The sequence below is a fragment of the Pygocentrus nattereri genome, chromosome 10 (genome assembly GCF_015220715.1).
Source record: "Pygocentrus nattereri isolate fPygNat1 chromosome 10, fPygNat1.pri, whole genome shotgun sequence".
In the NCBI taxonomy this organism is placed as follows: domain Eukaryota; kingdom Metazoa; phylum Chordata; class Actinopteri; order Characiformes; family Serrasalmidae; genus Pygocentrus; species Pygocentrus nattereri.
The window spans coordinates 37,135,461-37,156,236 of NC_051220.1; the positions used below are offsets into that span (position 1 = coordinate 37,135,461).

The 20,776-nt window shown below is 37.2% G+C and overlaps 1 protein-coding gene across 17 annotated transcripts in view; it reads right to left on the reverse strand.

The window, feature by feature from the left end:
* Window positions 1–475: 475 nt before the first annotated feature.
* Window positions 476–20,776, reverse strand: part of nrxn3a (neurexin 3a) — a 483,992-nt gene continuing 463,691 nt past the window's right edge. For 6 of the 17 annotated variants that reach the window (XM_037542000.1, XM_037541998.1, XM_037541999.1 and 3 more), the window contains 2 exons: window positions 19,241–19,319; window positions 476–2,957 (listed from right to left, as the gene is read on the reverse strand). In XM_037542000.1, the coding sequence (XP_037397897.1) occupies window positions 2,029–2,957; window positions 19,241–19,319 (1,008 nt within the window). In that variant the 3' untranslated portion in view covers window positions 476–2,028. Of the gene's footprint in view, window positions 2,958–5,600; window positions 6,148–19,231; window positions 19,320–20,776 lie in introns of all 17 variants that reach the window. The other 11 variants (XM_037542006.1, XM_037542004.1, XM_037542007.1 and 8 more) reach the window with 6 other exon arrangements.

Below are 20,776 nucleotides of genomic sequence, written 5' to 3' on the forward strand. Positions count from 1 at the left end.
TAATGTTTAAACTATTAAAGTTTCTCTAGAATGACACATCAGACTACTGTTTACATCTTAAAAACTTAATTATGCAGAAAAAATGCATTCCCCTTTAAGGCATGCATCTCAGTTCACATACTTGAAAATGATTTTGATATGAGGCAACATGGAAAACATTATGTATTGGATAACCTCTATTAAAGGTTTTATTACACAACAAGTGCAAAGCAGAACAGAAGTATGAAAAAAACTAATCTAAAAGAAATGATAAGAAGTGATGAATCACACGGAAAGTTAAATAGAAAAGAAAAACATTGAAAATGGCACATGGTCACATTTGCATACTATTTACATTGTGATGATGAATACACAAAAGACAATGAGAAAACAAAGGAAAACACACTGAAATTTAAATGAGAAAAGATCAAACCAACACTGGCCCGATCGGTTCATCAAGACATGACGGTAAGAATCACACTCGATGTAAATGGTGTGAGCTGCGTGTCCGCATCCATATGACTCTGTTTTTATTGTTACATATTCTGTTGATTCTTTTATAAATAAAAACAACCGATAACAAGGAAGCCTTAGTACAATTAAGAAGTGTGTCTTGTATTTGATTGACAGCGTCAAGTAGTCAAATATCCATGCGACTTAGAAACATCTGCGAGAAAGATTAGACCTCTAATCTAACAATATTCTCTGCTTTTGCGTTACAAAATATGTGTATATTTTTCATCACTGCAAAGTCTCTCTTCACGTAAGTCAACAACATCTGATTTTCTTCATGAAACACACTGATAAATCAAATGATCTCTCTGTACAATAGTTACTAAAAAAAATACAACTTAAGTTTGCTTATGTACATTATCTACCTAGAAAGTACAACCGCTAGAATGTAATAAAATATGTAAACAAACTTTGTCGTTTGACACAGTCGACTGTGACAACAGATAGAATTCACATTTTTCACATTAGATTTATTTTCCGTATAGACATCCGTAACAGCGTTTATAGTAGAGTGCCAGTCTGCACCAGACAGCTTCATAAAAAAGAGAACAAGAGGAAATGGGACCAACATACATCATGATCGAAAAAGATCAAACCAGCACTGGCCACAAAGAAAAGAAAAGAACAGATTGGCAGGGACGTTTGCCGTTGTCACTTTTGAGGGGACAAAAGAAGGCGTGTCTGATGAATGGACTGGCCTGGTCTGCTCGAACTCACCCGAGCATCATACATTGTCGCGTTAAGATGGCATGCATTACAATCAGTCGCTTTACCGAGACGAGAAAAATGCACCACTTCTCTCAATTCACAAATTTTGCAATGTCACAGTCGGTCGTAAAATCAAACATAATTTTGGTCGAGTTCAAATAACAGTGCTGCAAAGAGCTTCGGTGATCTGTCCTCAGCAGTCTCACTCGATTTTGTTTACTACATAGTATTTTCTTTTTTTTTCTTTTGCAGAGAGCAAAAAAATGATGACACCACATATAATGTATAAACAATACAAATCTTTTTTTTTTCATATATAGATATTTTTTGGCAAGAGTCCTCCTTTCTCTGTTTGTACAATAAATATTTTCTTTTTTCTGTTTTCTGTCCCACTCTTGTAAGATGCCAACACTGTGTGTCGCTTACATGCTTGCAATGGCCGAAATAACTTTCTCCTCTTTGTTTGTTGTTGTTTTTTTTGTACAGGATTACAAAAGAAAAAAGAAAAAACCCAAAAGAAAACGAGATTTTTACGCCAAGGATCACATACCTCTAAAAGTCACTTAGGATAATGATGTAGCTGTGAAAGTATTTCTACACTGATAACGTCTTCGACCAGATTGAAGAATAAGGTCACTAATGTCGCTATTTACCTTCTTGGTATGCTTACAATAGTAAGTGTGCTTTATATTACAGTTCATGTGAGTGGTCAGCACCTCAGCACAGTGCCATTTCCCCTTTCTCTCTCACTCTCTCTCTTTCACTCCTCAGTGCGGCTCCCGATACGGTCAGTGTTTTAGTGTCTTTCTCTCGTCTTATGAAGCGCACTCACACATAATATTCCTTGTCCTTGTTTTTCTGTTTCTTGTTGCTGCTTTTCGAGCTATGCTGCTTGTCCTTCATGACCGCACCATTGCTCTGTGCTGAGTTGGTTATGTAATTCCTGCTCTCATCCACTTGGTACGATCCCTCGTCCCTGTTTCTGTACTTATACATGGCGTACAGGAGAATAAGGATGCATAAAGCAGCAGCAGCAACTATCCCGACGACCATTCCGGTGGTGCTGCTAGATTCACGGACCACCTCGGAGGCCCCCGGAACCCGCCTGACGCCTGGCTCCGTGGGAATTGCTGTGGGTACATTACGGAACATGGGGGAGGTTATTAATGGGTTCTTCAGCTTTGTGTTGTCTACCTCATAGGAAGTGGGCAATGGAAGCAAGACTATGTCGGGCTGGGGTTTAACCTCGCGGTTATTCATTTTGCCTGCAGGCAGTTTGGGTGCCGTTGCGGGCGTGGATGGAGTTGTGGAGCGGCTCAGCTTGGGGGATAAAGACGTAGTAGTAGTCCTACCATATTCGGAGGCTTTGTTAGGTCTAAAGTCCTTGGCTTCCCACTTAGGCGCGTGAGCTTTGTAGCCACCTTCAAAGGCCGACGTAGACAAGGTCTTATCTGTTACCAAGGAGAAGGTGGTGTAAAAATCTTCATCATCAGTAGGGGGCAGGTTAGAGTCAAATGCTTCCCCAGAGCCATACCCAGATATCACCAAGCCATCATCATCATCACAATCATCGCTGCCTTGGTCCGACAAGCAAGGTACCCCCGCCTCAGTGGCCATGGACAGGGACTCTTTGGTGGTCTCAATAATGGTGAGGGGGGGACGGAGGGTTGGGGGGAGAGGAATGGAGGGTGCACGTGTAGCTACAGGAGGGTGTTCTAAGGGATCCTCTACATGTACTGGGATAATTATTTCACCTCCTAGGATTGAAGAAAACCAACAGGAAATGGTGTTAGAGAACATCTGCTTTCCAGAAATAAAAATAACACACATCTGCAAAGAGACTAAAAAAAGAACCAGAGAACTCATACTATGCAAAAAGAAAAATAAAATCAAATTATAAACAGATTTATAGCATAAGTTTCCACAAAAGGCTTCAAGAGGTCTTCATGGGTGAGCCAGTTATGACAGTCACGACAAAAATAAAATGTACCCTTTGCAAAATGAGACTTATTGGTTCCTCAAACAGATTAAGCCTAAGCCTAGACTAAAAAGGATTTTAGCTGGTGAATCATCACTGGCACTGCAATTTAGTCCAAGACTAGGTGTAATCCATGTCTGGGAAACCATCCCTTTATGCTCATCTGTAGTAAGAATTATTTCTGTGCATAAAAAGTGTGCTGGATTAGGTCACATGAATGACCACTGCATAATAGCTGTGGCTCCACTTTTAAAATAAGAATAGTAATATTTATTATGGCTATTTGTCTATTGCCACGCAGATAAACCAAATCAAAAGGACAAAAGGCTCTTCCAGCACACACAGATGAGGAACACAGTGTTTAGTGAAGCATTTATGAAATGCTACTGGAACTTGCTGTAATCTCTCTGAGGAAAAATCTGGCTCCCCAGCTGCCCCGGCCTCATGCCTTTGAACGCCTTTGTACTGAAACCGAAATGGCAGGCCTGCCTCAGCGCTACAGTGACAGCTGAATGATCCCAGAGCCCATAGCAATCCCCCCTCTATCCTCTGTTTGGCAGCTTTTTGATTCCAGTATGGGGACCTAAGGCCTTCACTGATTTGAAATTAACATGGTCTGAAAAGTAAGGCTGTCAAACAGAACAGTGTGATTAATCACATTATTTTGTACAGCTAATCGCATTTGCTCAAATTTGACTGAATGTTTTGACTAGATTTTTTCCATTTACATTTTGGTATATCAAAATGTATCAAAATATAAGTTTAATCAGGATGTATTTATTATGATAATTCACTAACATTGTATTCACTGCGTGAATGTGAACCCTATTTCCATAGTTTCTCAGTGGCTGCATGTTTCAGCCTATGTGTGTATATCACATCCAGTACTGTGCAAAAGTTTTGAGGCATCTTAAGGAAATGTTTTAAATGTTTGTCTGGATGGTAAGCATTTATTTGCTCAGAAAAATGCCTATATTAGAAGAATTTTTTTTTTTTTCGTTCATGCAATAAGCAGTGATTTTTACGAAGTTCCAAACCTCTATTCATGGAAGCCCAGCATTATCCAACACCTGGTTGCTAATCAGTACTGCATTAGGTGAAATCAGGAGAGCTGGTGCTAAAATGTAAGAAATCCATGTGATGGCTGGTTGCTTCCAGGAGAAATGTGGAACCAGACTATCTTTAAACTAGTTCAACTGCATTTTTTTTTAACTTTGTGTCTTTATCTGCACCTATTCTAATGATATATGGTGTGTTTACTGGCAAAACACGTATTGCCAAGAGTAATTGTGCTTAGATGCCTAAGACTTTTGCACAGTACTGTACATCATATATGCAGTCAGTGGTTCAACTCCTGTGTTACTGTAGCCTCTTTGCTCTCATTCATATAGCTCGTGGATTTTTGTTACAGTAGAGGCTCTTGAGCAGAACTGGAGCTCCAGTTTGCTGTTGCTTGTTAATTTTTTTAAAATCTGTAATCCGTAAATAAACAAGTTCACTATAGCAGTAGCTAGAAATAACTTACTATAGCATACCGAATACAGTAATAATATACAGAATAGGAAATTCCTTAATTCTAAATGTTGCTTTCCCCAGAGTGATCATTTTACAGACATCTAGATGTCCTATGAAACATATTGCTATGAAAAGATATGAGTTATCAGTCATTATTAAAATCTAAATGTGTGTGTATATATATATATATATATATATATATATATATATATATATATATATATATATATATATATATATATATATATATGTGTGTGTGTGTGTGTGTGTGTGTGTGTGTGTGTGTGTGTGTGTGTGTACTGTGTTGCAGTACTAATGGGGTCTAATTAGCTGCTTTTATGTATTATACTGCCACCACTGTGGTCTACTTTTAGATACACCCACAATTTAACATGGATGCATGGAAAAAACACCATAAGGCCTGGTATGTTGTTGATAAAACAATATAATATAATTATAAATTGGAATGGCAAATGCAGCACTAGGTATGGGTAGTTCCTGGGAGTGTTTAACAGACGTAATTTGAGAGCGTGTAAGATAGAGGCAGCACAGAAATGAGAAGTAAAGGAATGCTATAGGGAGTGTAAAGACTAGAAAGCTCCAATTTACGTGCTCTGGCTGATGGATATTCAAACTGTCACTGCAGGTGCCAGCTTTCTATTGCCATTTAGGTTTGCATATATGAGCTACACAATAAAAGACTTACAGCTTCAAACTAAAAATGCAAAAAGGTACAATCAAACAAAGGTAATTATCAAATTAAATAATTAGCAGCTAGTTACTGTACCACACACAAGCACAATCTAAATCAATAAAGACATTGGGTTAAAACAACATTACTTTTATATTAAAGTAACACAAAATAAAGTTCAAGGAAAATAAGTAGACCAGATTTGTGTTAACTTACATCAACAAATTGCCCGCATGATTTTGGCATGAAGAAAAAAGTGCACAAAAGAAAGTTGTGTAAGAATGTCCTTGGACAGGTTTTTCTTGTGAAAAAAAATTACTAGCCACTGTATTTCTTTGTTAGATATATTCTTCAGACATGAGTATACAGGGAGGCAACAACACATACATCCACACCACATAACATGAAAAATAAACTTCACCATTATTCTGTTTTGTTTTTTCATTTTCTTCATTAAATCATCCAGTTTTCATACAAAAACTGTACATATTTGAGCCTTTGATTTGATATATCATTTTTCAATAAATATCTACATTCTAGTAATTAAACTTTTTGCTTAAATTGATTTACTCTTAGTTTGAATGAATGGATGGCTGTACATATTTTAGCATAGCTAGAGGGGGGGGGGAGGGGGTGTGAGGAGGGGGCTGGACCTATGAACATACTACATAGGAGATGACAATGATGGGGGTGATTGTGTAAGTCAGTTGCCATGTCCATGTAAAGGCAGTACGAAGCGGTCGGGCGGCATTAGAGCTTTTGGCTGTAAGGAAGGGATGGGGATATACAAACAATGAGCATATACATGCCCATCTACGAAAAAGAACAAAACTCTAACACTGACAATCTGACAAACCCTAAACTGCAACTTCTTCGCCATGCAGTTTAAAACCATTCATTTTTTTAAAAAAAGTCAATTGTTTAAGCAAGATCGCTGTCAGAATTTGAAAAACAAGAGAACATCAAGATCTGGAACCGTTTCACCGACAATCATATGTGCTTTTTCATCATTTTCTAAGTGTAAAAATGAAATTTATTCTCTTTTCTTTGAAATTTTTCATCATTTTGTAAATAAATTGTCATGCTAACCAATTGATTGATTTCTCACTTTGAGCACATAAAACATTCGCTGAAGTAGTTCCAAATCTAAAAAAGGAAGACTGGAAATCAAAAGCATAGTCTCAAATAATGATAGTTGAGATTTGGTCTTTTACATCTACATTAATTTTTTACAACACTAATTTTAAACAAACCCAAAAATTCAGCTATTCAAAAATGATAATCAACAAAATAAAAATAAAAAAAAAAGTAATGAAACTGATTATAGGGCGTAAAAAATAAAGAAAAAAAATCCCAGAGACAAAAAGAACAAAGCAATTTTGAACTTTCACACACTACAACCAGATGCACAAACTATAAACAGACACAGTCGAGAGGGACAGCTGATAGACAACTGTCGCCTCTGTCATGTGATCCGAAAGACAAATATATCTGTTATTGTTAGTCTTAAACATGTAAACAGGCGTGCAGTCTGGATGTACGTCAAAGAGAGAAGAAAATTGGCTGAAAATGGGTTAATTTTTTACTGCAAGATGTTGTTGATGCATGCTTAAAGTAAGTTGCATTTAGGGAGAGTAGACAAACAACACAGCAAGCTGGGGGTCAGGTAACACGTTAAGGGCTGACAGAGGTTAAAGGTGACAGAAGCCATCCAACCAAGGCCTGCAGGTTACAAACACACTAGGACAATTTTTACCTTTTTTAAATTCTTTACATGCAACTAAGACATAAAAAGTCAAGCTTTTCTTAATCTAGAGTCACTTTTGGCAAATTTCATTTCTAATTCCTAATTTGCTCATTTCGTTTATATTAGAAAATATGGTTTTGCTTGACACCCACAGACTTTGGTTTGAAGACTGTACAGTACTCAACTAGGAATTCCACAAGAGGGCAGAGGACTCACAGCAGCTTAAACAGAAGTTCTGGGGTAAAACCCTTACTCTTATTAAAATGAAGAGAACAAATTAATGTTAAAACTAAACTAATAAATGCATGAATGGGAATTCATTTGACAACAAAGCACCCAAGTGTCAATCAGTGGCACAACTAGACATATACATATATAGAGAGAGAGCTGTTGATCACAGTGCATATCTAAGTACACAGCAACACTGCAGTAAAATGAAATGATGCCTAATGATCAAGATTACAGGATCTGAGAGACTTCTATAGCAAGATTCCTGCTAATAGGCATGGAGGTGATGAGTGAGGCAAACCTTTATGGCTGTTTTTTTAAGCATACAGTGGAAAAAGGCCTCAAATGCAAATAACTTGCATATATACTCTGTTTAAACCTTACTAAAATATATCCTGTGATATTATATTTAATATAATAAAAGAAATCTGCTAACCCTAGTGAGTAAAGCAGAAGGAAACTAAACAGTAGAGGAGGATGGAGAGACCTGGAGGTGGCACAGCAAGCTGAACTGAAACTAAAAGTTTGCCTGCACTCTTATTAATAAAGGTTCCTAACTGGTTTTTGGTCTTGGACATACAGAAAACCTTGAAAGGCCCATATCTTACATTTTTATTGTCTTATTTTTTAAGACAGTTTTTTCAAATATTTGTGATGTTTTATGTAAGAAAACAGTTATAATTAATTTTTACATGACCTCTCTTTATACCTTAGAATTCAACAGTATTTTTTGTTACTGTGTCCTAAAGACTGAAATATGTAAAGTGCTCATCTATGGCATCACTCCAAAGAACTCATCACAAAAGAACTGGCCCCTTTGTTTTTAATAATGTAGATCCATCAGGCAGTTGAAGGGTCTATACTACACATCCGAAAGTATTCAGACAGCCTATCTAATTAGTGAATTCAACTTTAAGTTGTTGAAACAGGTGTTCAAATGCACACATACAGCATGTAATCTCCACAGAAAAACACAGCCAATAGATTGTATGGCGATGCATATTTGCCTAAGGTCACAGCTAGAGGGGTAGACCCCCATGATTGGGCTGTGGAGCAGTGCAACTGTGCTCTCTGGAGTGATGAAGCTCCACCCAGTACTTTTGGGATGAGTTGGAGTGATCCAGATCCGATCAGCCATCATCAGTACCTGACCTCACTAATACTCTTGTGGCTAACTGTAGTCAAATCCTCACAGCAATGTTCCAATATCTAGTTTAAAACCTTCCCAGTAGAGTTGAGGCTGTTACTGCAGCAGAGGAGGACAAACTCCCTATTAATACCCTTTATTTCAGAAGAAATGCTGGATGAGCAGGTGTCTACACACTTTTGGACACTGTATTTGTCTGATTATACTGCTGGTCTACTGTGTCAGAAAGCAGCACTGAATTCCCTCAGTGTAAACTGTCTGGATCAAACAAAGAACTGCTTGGTCATCTTTTTCCTGACTACATTCCTGCTCAATATCCATCCTGGAGTATTTGTGTTTCACTCTTCAATTTGGTTCAGGAATCCATAAATTTAAGGGTTACTGTTCTGTTCTTGGAACAAAAGTGTAATGAGGTGACCGCGCAAAGTAAATGAAAAACGGTAGTGCGCATCACAGCATGCAAATGTGGCCCTTTACACTCAATTAGTTCTACCTTAATATTTAAGCTGTAATTTACAACAAAAACGGCAAGGTGAAACATGACTGAATTCTACATCTAATACTGAACTGCATGAAACTGCTGAAACTGCGTATTGTGTTTGTTACTTTTATTACCATTGTAACTAAAAGTCTTCTGAAATCAGAGTAACATACTTCTACTAAGTTGTGCATTCAAACTTCACAGTATTTCTACATTAATAATGTGTACCACCTGTGAAGTGTTAATTAATAACACCTTTAGAGGGCAGCGGTGAGTAATGTTTGTTTATTTGACATTAATAACAATTTCAGAGGGTGGCGGTCAGTGATGTTTGTTTATTTGATGTTCGTTAACAATGAGAGGGTGGCGGTGAGTAATGTTTATTTGATGTTAATTACACCTTTAATGTTTGCTTATTTGATGTTAGTAACATCTTTAGAGGGCAGCAATGAGTAATGTTTGTTCATTTGATGCTTGTTAATAAGGTGGCAGTTTGTTTATTTGATGTTTGTTAATAGCAAATTTAGAGGACACCAGTGAGAAATGTTTATTTTTGTTTGGTGATAACACCTTTAGAAGGCGGCGGTGAGTAATGAGTCTTAAAACAGATGTGTTAAACAACACATTCAGTCTCCAACTAGACACATCAGTGTGTTCAGTTGGAGACAAAACGTTTTATGTTACGTTTAACACAGAATCTGTTCAATCAGAAATCTGTTGTTTCAGAACAGGCAACAAAAGTAAATTTATTATTTAATATATCACGTTTTAGAGTCATGGCTGTTTATGTTTTTTATATGGTGTCAGAGAGCAATACTTGTTTATTTCATGCTCATTAGTAACACCTTTAGAGGGCGGCGGTGAGTAATATTTGTTTATTTGAGCTTGAGCTGTGAAAAGATAGTTTGGCTAGTTCAGAGTTGTATGTTGCATACAGTGAACAAATAAGAAACAATGTTAATCAAAATCATTTATATGGCAATTAATAGTTACAATTGCAATATGTGCTGATACAATTCCAATATCACAATGCATAACTATTAAATTTTACTATAAAACAGGACCTATATTATAGAATATTGTTCAGTGTTATAGAGGTATTACCGTTTCCTCCAGTATTACTACTGTTCTTTTCGACAAATGACTGTTAGAGTGCTAGAAAGCAGCCTACTGGTTACAGCAACCCCTAATCGGAACTTTAAAAGTATAACAATTGCACTTTTCCTAAAGCCTGAGAACTTCAGAGAGACATTAATACTACCTTTTGATACAAAATCCAGGGTGCAGTGCCTTTAACTGAGATCACACGACAGCCCTACCGGCTGAGAAATGAGCTGCTGTTCCATTTCTGCTTTAATGGCCATCAGTGGTGGGGAGGAAACCTAACGATTGTAGTTATTGCTCCTTTAATGTATGTGAGGTGGATCTCTGTGGTGTGTCTTATCTGTGGTTACACGATAGATGGGCAATTAAGCCGAACCTCCACTGTTGATCAGCCACCTGCTGGCATGTTATAACCACAACCCCTCCAGCACAGGATGGAGCCAAACAGTGTCTCTTCAATCTCCACCATTATTCCCTTTCTCCCGTCTTTATGTTCGCTTCATGCATTTTAGAGGTGCCTAATTGCTTTGGAGTCTGAAGGTTTTCACCTCAGTGTAAGCAGCAAGGGGCAAAAAGCAAGCTCTGTCTCTTCAAAGCACGCAGCTACTTCGTATTCTATGTGGCCAAGTGTTGTGAGGAACTAAGCAAAAGCCCTTGTAAATTACACCAGGCCAACATGCAAGAGACATTGAGCTGGGAGACCTCAAGGTCTGAGTTTAACAAATCATGCCATCTGGTGTTCAAAGTAAGGAAAGATAAGAATGTGTAATTGCCATAACGGTCGTCACCATAAGAAGTGAGACTAAAAAGGCCCCCCTAATCAGGAGCACCAGACCTCCAGGCACCCACAGAGAGAACATGGATTTACAAGTATGAATAAACTTAAAAAGTCTTTCTGAAGTGAGTACTGCATTAAAATCCTTATTATATGGAATTCTATTAAAGTGATGTACAACAAAGTGACTAAATGCTGGAGGTGTGAATGTGCTCTGCATAGAAAAAAATGTAACTGTAAATGTACAGCGATCAAAAACAGACATACTCATCAAGTTTTTCCAGATGTAATTTAAAGGGCCCATATCCTGAATAATTATTGTAATTTTATTTTTTTTTCTCTGATGTCCACCTCCAACATTTGTGTGTTGTATGTACCAAAAACAGTCATACTTCATTTTACATGACAGTTTTAGCCTCTCTTTACCTCTTATTTAACAGGCTGTTTTTTGTTAATGTGCCTTTGAGACTGACATGTGTAAATGAACTCTGTTCTGATAGGCTGCCCTGTATTGTGCCTCATTCAAAAGGCAGTTGAGGCAGAAACACTCCATAACTTCAGTATGAATGTAAAGTTAAACTCCTCTAGGCTCAATCTCCTATACAGCATACAAATGTAATGGCTGGTGTGACATCACAAAAGTAGTGAATTAAAAACTGGTTATTTTTCCAGCTAAGTTTCTCTATAGCTGTATGAGATGTCTTGACACTTTAACAGTGTTTACATACTAGAACAACCATATTTCAAAAAAGGGGAAACAATTCTATTTTTCATGGTATGGGCCCTTTAAGCCTAATATATCATGATTCTCCTACATTAAAACCTCTTTGTAAGTCTTTCTAAGACTTCTCCAAACTGATATTTTATATAACTATGGATGGATTTAATACCAGAGTGGCAGTGACTGTTTACTGTAAAAAGCAGTTGAACTTTTAGGAAACAATACTGTCTATGCTCTGACGTTGTTAAATTACTCTGGAATACAAAACTGGCTAATGTGTGTGTTTTCTCCTGTTATATGTCCACAGGAGCAAGTTATATTAATCTTCTACATGGCATTTAATTACTAGCTATTAGTTCATAATGTCAGAGGTTATTTTAAATGAACGATTTTATACAAAGATGTAATGTTTTGCTATATCCACTTCCAACTGAGCTGGTGAATTTTTCAAATAAAGATTCAGTAAATAACTTCACCCCTAATGAATTGCTATTCTTGGAGAAAAACACAAAACTGCACACCAATTTTCTCGCTCTCATTAATTTCTGGCTCTCAGTTTCTGACTCTTGTTACTTTGATAACTTTTTAATTACCGGCTGAAGTGTTAAACCTCCTGCTAATATGCATCACTGTCAGATCACTGTGTGATTGGGTACAATGGGAGAAGATGCCTCCCTTAAACAAAAAATTCACCTTCTACTAAATAACACTGTGTTGATTAGATGTGCACAATCTTGTACATCACCAAATTCATTTTCTAGGAAAACGTGTTAGTAATATAATTGCTATGTACAACCCCAATTCCAATGAAGTTGGGATGTTGTGTAAAACATAAAAACAGAATATGATGATTTGCAAATCCTTTTCAAATCTATATTCAATTGAATACACTACAAAGACAAGATATTTCATGTTCAAACAGATAAATTTTATTGTTTTTTGCAAATATTCACTCATTTTGAATTTGATGCCTGCAACACGTTCCAAAGAAGTTGGGATAGGGGCAACAAAAGACTGGGAAAGTTGAGGAATGCTCAAAAAACACCTGTTTGGAACATTCCACAGGTGAACAGGTTAATTGGAAACAGGTGAGAGTCATGATTGGGTATAAAGGGAGCGTCCCTGAAAGGCTCAGTCATTCACAAGCAAGGATGTGAACAACTGCATGAACAAATAGTCCAACAGTTTAAGAACAACGTTTCTCAACGTGCAATTGCAAGGAATTTAGGGATTTCATCATCTACAGTGCATAATATCATCAAAAGATTCCGAGAATCTGGAGAAATCTCTGCAAGTAAGCGGCAAGGCAGAAAACCAACACTGAATGCCCGTGACCTTTGATCCCTCAGGCGGCGCTGCATTAAAAACCGACATCATTCTGTAACGGATATTACCACATGGGCTCAGGAACACTTCAGAAAACCACTGTCAGTGAACACAGTTCGTCGCTCCATCTACAAGTGCAAGTTAAAACTCTGCCATGCAAAGTGAAGCCAGATATCAACAACACCCAGAAACACCGCCGGCTTCTCTGGGCCCGAGCTCATCTGAGATGGACTGACGCAGAGTGGAAAAGTGTCCTGTGGTCTGACGAGTCCACATTTCACGTCTTTTTCAGGGACGTCCTGCTTATTTCAGCAAGACAATGCCAAGCCACATTCTGCACGTGTTACACCAGCGTGGCTTCGTAGTAAAAGAGTGCAGGTACTAGACTGGCCTGCCTGCAGTCCAGACCTGTCTCCCATTGAAAATGTGTGGCGCATTATGAAGCGCAAAATACGACAACGGAGACCCCGGACTGCTGAGCGACTGAAGTTGTACATCAAGCAGGAATGGGAAAGAATTCCACCTACAAAGCTTCAACAATCAGTGTCCTCAGTTCCCAAACGCTTACTGAGTGTTGTTGAAAGGAAAGGTGATGTAACACAGTGGTAAACACGCCCCTGTCCCAACTTCTTTGGAACGTGCTGCAGGCATCAAAATCAAAATGAGTGAATATTTGCAAAAAACAATAAAGTTTATCTGTTTGAACATTAAATATCTTGTCTTTGTAGTGTATTCAATTGAATATAGGTTGAAAAGGATTTGCAAATCATCGTATTCTATTTTTATTTATGTTTTACACAACGTCCCAACTTCATTGGAATTGGGGTTGTATATACATGTATGGTATTTAATACTAGTGTCATCATATAGATTTCTGTCTGTTTTTAATTAAAACAATGTATTACTAATGAAAGAGAATATTTTGTCTCCGAATGACTCCTATGGTATGTTATGCTGTTCTTACAGTTTGCATATAGACATATGCAAATGTTTGGGCACCCGTGCTCAAATTACATGCTTTGTTGATTTTCTATGTGAAAATAAGTAATATCCTCTATACTTATGCACATTTTACTGTCCACTTAACATAGAAAAAAGAAAAAACAAAATGTGGCCTGCACAGTATTTCGTGTTTTATTTGTTATTTTTATATGCCAGTATGTTAAACTTGACAAATCATTAGAAATTGTGTGATTTTCATAAAATATGGCATATTTAATCTTGCTCCCCATAGAGGATGTGTTCACTTATTTTCACTTCAGCAAAACGTAATTTGACAGGGGGTGTTCAGACTTTGGCATACAACTATATAATATGTAATCATGTATGTTTGTCTCACTTCTTGTTCTGCATATTTATTGTATTTCTTGTATTTATTTTTGGGCCAAATTGTGCAGTGCTGTGTCCTGGCTGTGTTGTAGTTGGTATTATACAGTTTCTATTTTATATTTCTATTTTTTGGGGAATCTTTACTCAATTTTCTCCCAAATTTATTCATGTTTAAGTTGTACGGAGGCCCTGGAGGAACACCATTTTGATCCACTCCATACTTGAATATGGGATGACAAAAGTTGAATTTGAGTTAATTTCAGCATAATTTGGGGAAACAACCCAGTTCATTTAATGGGCCCATATCATGGACTTTTTTCCTCATAATTCTGATTTAAATAGTTGACACAGTATGTAAATGTTGTCAATTGTTCAAAAAATGCCATTGCCTTCCCAATCAATACAATGCATGTAAGGAAACAGTTTGTTCTGAATTCATTGTTTTTGTGATGTCACAAAAACCAGTGTATTTCCATATATCTGCTAATTCAGCCTATAGCAGTTTAGACCAACCCTTTCAAGTCCGCTGAAGTTATAAGGAGTGTTTCAACCCCTGGCTGCTATCTTAATGAGGTACAATACAGGGCAGCCAATCAGTTTTAAAGGCACAGAAACAAAAATAGTTTGTTTAATTCTAAGGAATAAGGAGAGGCTGGAAAATGGAAGTTTAAATGAATGACAATTTTTATATAAACCCACACAAACATCTAAATGGGACCAAAAAAATAGAGGAAAATGTATGATATAGATTCTTTAAATATTTGTATCTCTCATGTATATGTTAGTGCGAAGATAAGTTTATGAGGTGCATCAGAAAATATTTCTAGTTGTCTTGGTCGGGGGGGTGGTGGGGGAGTTTTCCCCAGGCGGTGTTTAACTCCACTGTGCTGAGAGTGATACCAAACTAAACTAACCAAGTTGTAAGGAGTTGACCGCGGCGCACCACTGGAGCTGTTCAGGTGTACTGGCCACTCCAGATAATTAGGCCTTAGGGGGCTTGTTGCTCCTAATTGTAAGTCAGTTTTACTTTTGTCTCGTTCAGAAGGAACACTAAGATCTATTCATTTCAAATGCAGTGAAACAAGAACAGTTAGCAGCATTTCAGAATGGACAAAACAACTCCTGCAGTTCATCTTTTAACGGTCAAATCTTCACCGATGTTGTATAAAAACAGTAGTTCTTATGCAGACATGCGCATGCAGATAATGGGATTGTCATGGCAGGAAAAGCTTTGAGTTTGCAAATACTTGATCAGGATAAACTCCTCTTAAAGGCAATGCAGCATTACTCTATGAATCAGTACAAGTCCTCTTATGGAATTCCTGAGGAAGAGGGGGAAAGGGGGGAATCCAACAGTTTTACAAACAGAGAACAGAATCACATAACGACACTTCAAGACACAGACGAGTGGACGAACGCAAAAACACAGCTTGAGGGAGAGAAAATGCAGCAGCAATCGTTGCAACCGCAACTTCTGGGATGATGCTAAACTCAAACTGGCTCATACATAAACCAATCCGGTTAGTCTGAACACGGGGGTTATGTGTGGAGCACACGAAATGGCGCCATGCACTAAAGGATGAGAGAGAGAGAGAGAGAGAAAGCAAGAGACATAGAGACAGAGTTCTCTAGAGAATGATTCTAGCTGAAAAGCTATCGTATAACATGCCACAAATGACTGCTTGAGAGAACATGAAGTTGAAAAAAAAAAACAGATATTTTTGTGGCAATAAAATTCTTTTTATGCCATCTGCATTCAAAAATTACTTCATATGCAGAACGGCTCTGAGCAGGAACAGGGTGGGGGGGGGGGGGACTGGAGCAGATCATATTCATCATTCTTTGGACACAACTTTCTTAACGTTACTACAAACATTAGAAGCTCAAAAGCTTGTTTTGATGGCAAGAAAAGATTTTGTTGCCAGTTATTTGCTTTGTTAATCAGAGATGGGAATGCTGAAGTAGAAGCCTGATGGCACAAATGCTCAAGATAATGGAGGAAAAAATCGATTTCAACACCAAAAAATCATGCGGCACAAAATGAGGCGAGACGACAGGAATGCTGTTTTTTAAAACTGGGAAATAGATGAGGACACAGTCTATAAAGAAAAAATAAAAGGACAGAAAAGAAAGCAAAACTCAAAAAGACCACAATCGAACTGGAACTCAAAGCAGAACTGAAGAGAAACAACCAGACCATGCCTTACGAAAATAAATAAATTAAAACATCTGGAACAATAGCGTCTCATGCAGCTGTCCACGTTAACTGATGCTGGGGTTAGAATGGCATGAATTTCTGTGTAAACGTGACTGGATGATTGGGGCCCTGCCAATATCTTTCTTTATGAGTACATAAAGATATAGATCAAGAAGTAGCAGTACTTCCACCAGTCTCTACAACTACCTATGGCTAACGTTTGAAAGAAATAGGGATTGACAAAAGAGAGGCAAAGAGAAATAGCTGTTCAGGAAACACAAGCTTTTCAGCAGTCTGTCATGTCCATGTGAAATATTTATAACAGCCTATTTGTGCAGGACAAAGAGCCATTAGTGCAGGCCATATGTGTAATGTGAAATACACAGCCCTCTTTGAAGACTCTTTACAGTGAGAACTGATGAGGGTGCTTTAGATGAAAGAACTGCAGGGCACTATCTTCTAAAAAAATGCTGTGGCATAAACTATAGACGTACAAAATATGATCTCCCTTAACATGTGACCATTACTATAAGGAATGTGGCTGTGCATTCTAATATTTGTGACAAGTCTTAGAAGTTAGAGTGGAAAAAAGGGTTATTTGCGTGACACCTCTGAAGAACAACTTTCGGTTCCCTAAAGAACCTTTCAGTGGAAGTTTTTTTTTGTTTTGTTTCTTGTTTTTAAGAGGAGTGGCTCTCAAACAGGTTCTCAGAGCCTCCCAGACAGTCCACATGTTTGCTCCAACTCCATTTGCAAGACACTGGGATAGAGCAAAATTAAGGACCATGTGAGGACAGATTTGAGAACCAATTCCATAGAAGAACCACTTCTGGTTCCCTAAAAAACCTTTCAGTGGATGGTTCTTTAGAGCAGTGGTTCTCAAACTGGTCCTCAGGGCCCCCTAGATCAGTGGTGCCCAATCCTGGTCCTGGAGATCTACCACCTTGGAAAGTTCAGATCCAGCACACCTGGATCTTATACTCTGATGTTCCTGGATCATTAGCTGGATCATGTGTTATATCAGGGTTGAAACTAAACTCTTTGAGGTGGCAGATCTCCAGGACCAGGAGTGGGCACCCCTGCCTTAGATGGTACACATTTTTGCTCCAAACACAGAGATCAAAAGTGTGGACTGTCTGGGTGGATCTGAAGACCAGTTTGACAACCACGGTTTCGGGGAACCAGTTTTGTTTACATTGTATGAGCCATGGAAGAACCACTTTATGATGCCAAAAAATAACCACTTTTGCTTTCCTAAGAACCCTTTCAGTGGATGGTTCCTTACGGAGCCAGTTTTGCAAACAGTGTATCTGAGTCTGAAGAATCTTTTTAAAATTTAAAGAACCTCTGCATTAATATAAAGACTTTAGGAAGAACCCTTTATATTGGAGTACACTCTTAAAAGGTGACAAATGGTTCTTTGCACAATGACATAAAAGAGCTTTTGGTTCCCTAAGAACCCTTTCAGATGTAAATGTGAAATCTGTGAGAAATTTAGAGAACTTCCATATCCTGTGTGAACACTGAATTGGTTCTTTACACTCATCTCTTTTTTTCAAACATGGTTCTTTTAAGGACACAAAAGTGGTTCTTGTATGCCATTGCTTAAAGAAACCTTTTTTTTTTTAATTCTTTTAACATTTAAAAAGGTTCACACTCACAGATCTTTCAAACATGGTTCTAGGCAGCAAAAGTGGCTTTTCTATGGCAGTGGTTGCCAGTTCTCAGGGATCACCAGATGGTTCACATTTTCACTCTATAACAATTTTTTGGGATCTAGCAAAAATGAGGACCTTACTGAGCGCCCACAGGCCCAGTTTGAGATCCAGTATGCTTAAAGAACCCACCTTTTTAAGAGTATTCTTTGCTAAAAATGGATTCATATAATGTCTGACTTCAATAGAATTTTTTTGACGTTTGCTTTTATACATCGAGATGACAGACTTGTATTTTACAAAATGACAGTTCTATCAAAATGTCAACGCCCAACTTCTTTCAAAACTCAACATGAAATCAATATGATTTTAAATGTGATTTTATCTGATTTGGGTTTTTAGATTTGGAAAAACTAATAGCAGAATAACTTGTTCACACTAAATCAATCAAAATCAGGCAGTAAAAAAACAAAACAAAATGAAATCGAACGAAAATTCGTACACAGAAATTCGATGATATCTGTTCTCTATTAAAAATGCTTAACTTAAGCCTCAAAAAATGAAGGAATCAAAATAAATCCCAAACACTACTTCCATCACAAGTACTCTTCTACATATCACACTGTAAGTTGGCTGAAAGCAAATTTCAAGAGAAATCTCAAAATGTATCATGGACCAAAATGCAATCCTTCATCACATTGCAAAAAAACCTCTGAATATGATACATTTTGAAGCATCAATGCAGAGAACATGTCACGTCTCCATACTAATTTTGTACTTGTGCCCTTGTACGGAGTAAGACAAAATTAGCAGTAAATGTGAGCATGTTAACCACTTCGGAAAACCCCATGGGCAAGTGTAGCTCATAACCGATGTAGTTTAAGGGGAAAATGATTCTGTGGTCAGTTAACACTTTGACTACTGAGTGGAACTGGTCAGCATTAGAAGAAATAAGCTTGAATGACTATGTGCGTTAACATGCTTGGCTTCTTTATTTTATTTATCTTATTTATTTATTTTTTGGTAGACAGAAAGTTACACTTTATCTATCCATGGGGGGGCGGCGATGCTTTGAGGATCTAATCCTCTGTTGCAAATGAAAGACCACCACATAGGAGCAAGCAGAATTAAACTGACCTAGCCCACCTGCATGTTCGAGGTTGCACTCCTCCAAGTCCTCATCGTCGCTGGAGCACTCGGCGGATGTGCCCATGTCATCTGTGCTCTTTAGTTTATCCAGCCATGTCAAAAACACAAAGAAACACATACAAAAAAGGAGAAAATCAATTTGATTATTAGTAGCATATATTATACAATATTTCTAATATATGTGACTGTTGAATGTTATAAGATTATCTTAGACATTTTTAAATGCAAACCATCTCATGGACTTGTTGTTGTAACTCACTCAGTCATGTTAAGCAGCTTCTCCACAAGGGGGCAACCTTAGCACTAATTTCCTTTATAAGTGCTTCACATCATTGACACTATATTATTGTTTTAATTCATTTTATATAATGAGACTGTCTTTTATATCAAAATCCCAATTTTAAAGAGCACAATTTTTATCATAGACTTATAGCCTATTTTCAACAACACTCTTAAAGAAGATGGTTCTTCAAGGGTTCTTTAGTGAAGAAAATAGTTATATGTAGAACTGTGAACATCTCAAAGAACCCTTTGCATGATTAAATGGTTCCTTGCACCGTGAAAAGGTTCTTCAGACTGACTGAGAATGTGCTGTAGATGGTTCTATATACAATCTTTTTGTAGTAGCAGAACACTTTTGGGTGCTATATATAACCATATACAACAATCAGAAGAACTGTTTCACAATGCAAAAAAACATTTAATCAGGCCTAGGGTTTTTAGATGGTTCATAGTTCCATATAGTACCATTTTCTTTATTTAAGAACCATTAAAGAAACATTTTTTTAATGTGAATGTTAATAGATTGTGAGGTTTAAGTAGGGAAAATTTAACGTAATGACACAGAGCTTGTGAACTGCTTTCAAATGAATTTGACGAATCAGAAACAACCATGTGCTGTGACACAACTGCAAATAACTTCTTCAAAAAAAGGCTCATGTATCAGTTTATAGAAACCATTCGCAATTTAAATCATAATTGTAATATTGGACAGAAAAATTGCAATTGGATATTTCACCAAAATTGTTTGGCTCTACTGTCTGGTGAAGATACTTTTGCTTGTTTCAAAACTTTTATTTCATACAGTACACGGCTTTGTTACGCCACATTCTTCATATGTCGAATACATGCATCAAGTGTTGAGAGTTTTTGATTTATGGAGGATTTTAGATTATACACTACATATTGACAGTGTTTTGTGTTGGTTTCTTCATATTTATGAACTTGTTTTAAGTAATTTTATCTAGTGAAATGATTTTTTCCATTTGCCGATGCATTTTTTGTCAAGAAACATGAAACGGTAGAAATATGCGAAATTCATTACAAGGAGTTAAGAAAATCTGAAGAAATCAACTCTATTAACACAACAGTGTCAGTTTCTAGTATCTAATTTACTCCTCTCTGCTTACAATGTAATTTCTCAACACTTATTGAAAATGTTGCTCTTAGTTAAAAGTTAAAATTGCTGAAAGTAAGTAAAATGTTAAAATTGGGTTGAATAATGTAATTTACATAATATTCCAACAAGAATAC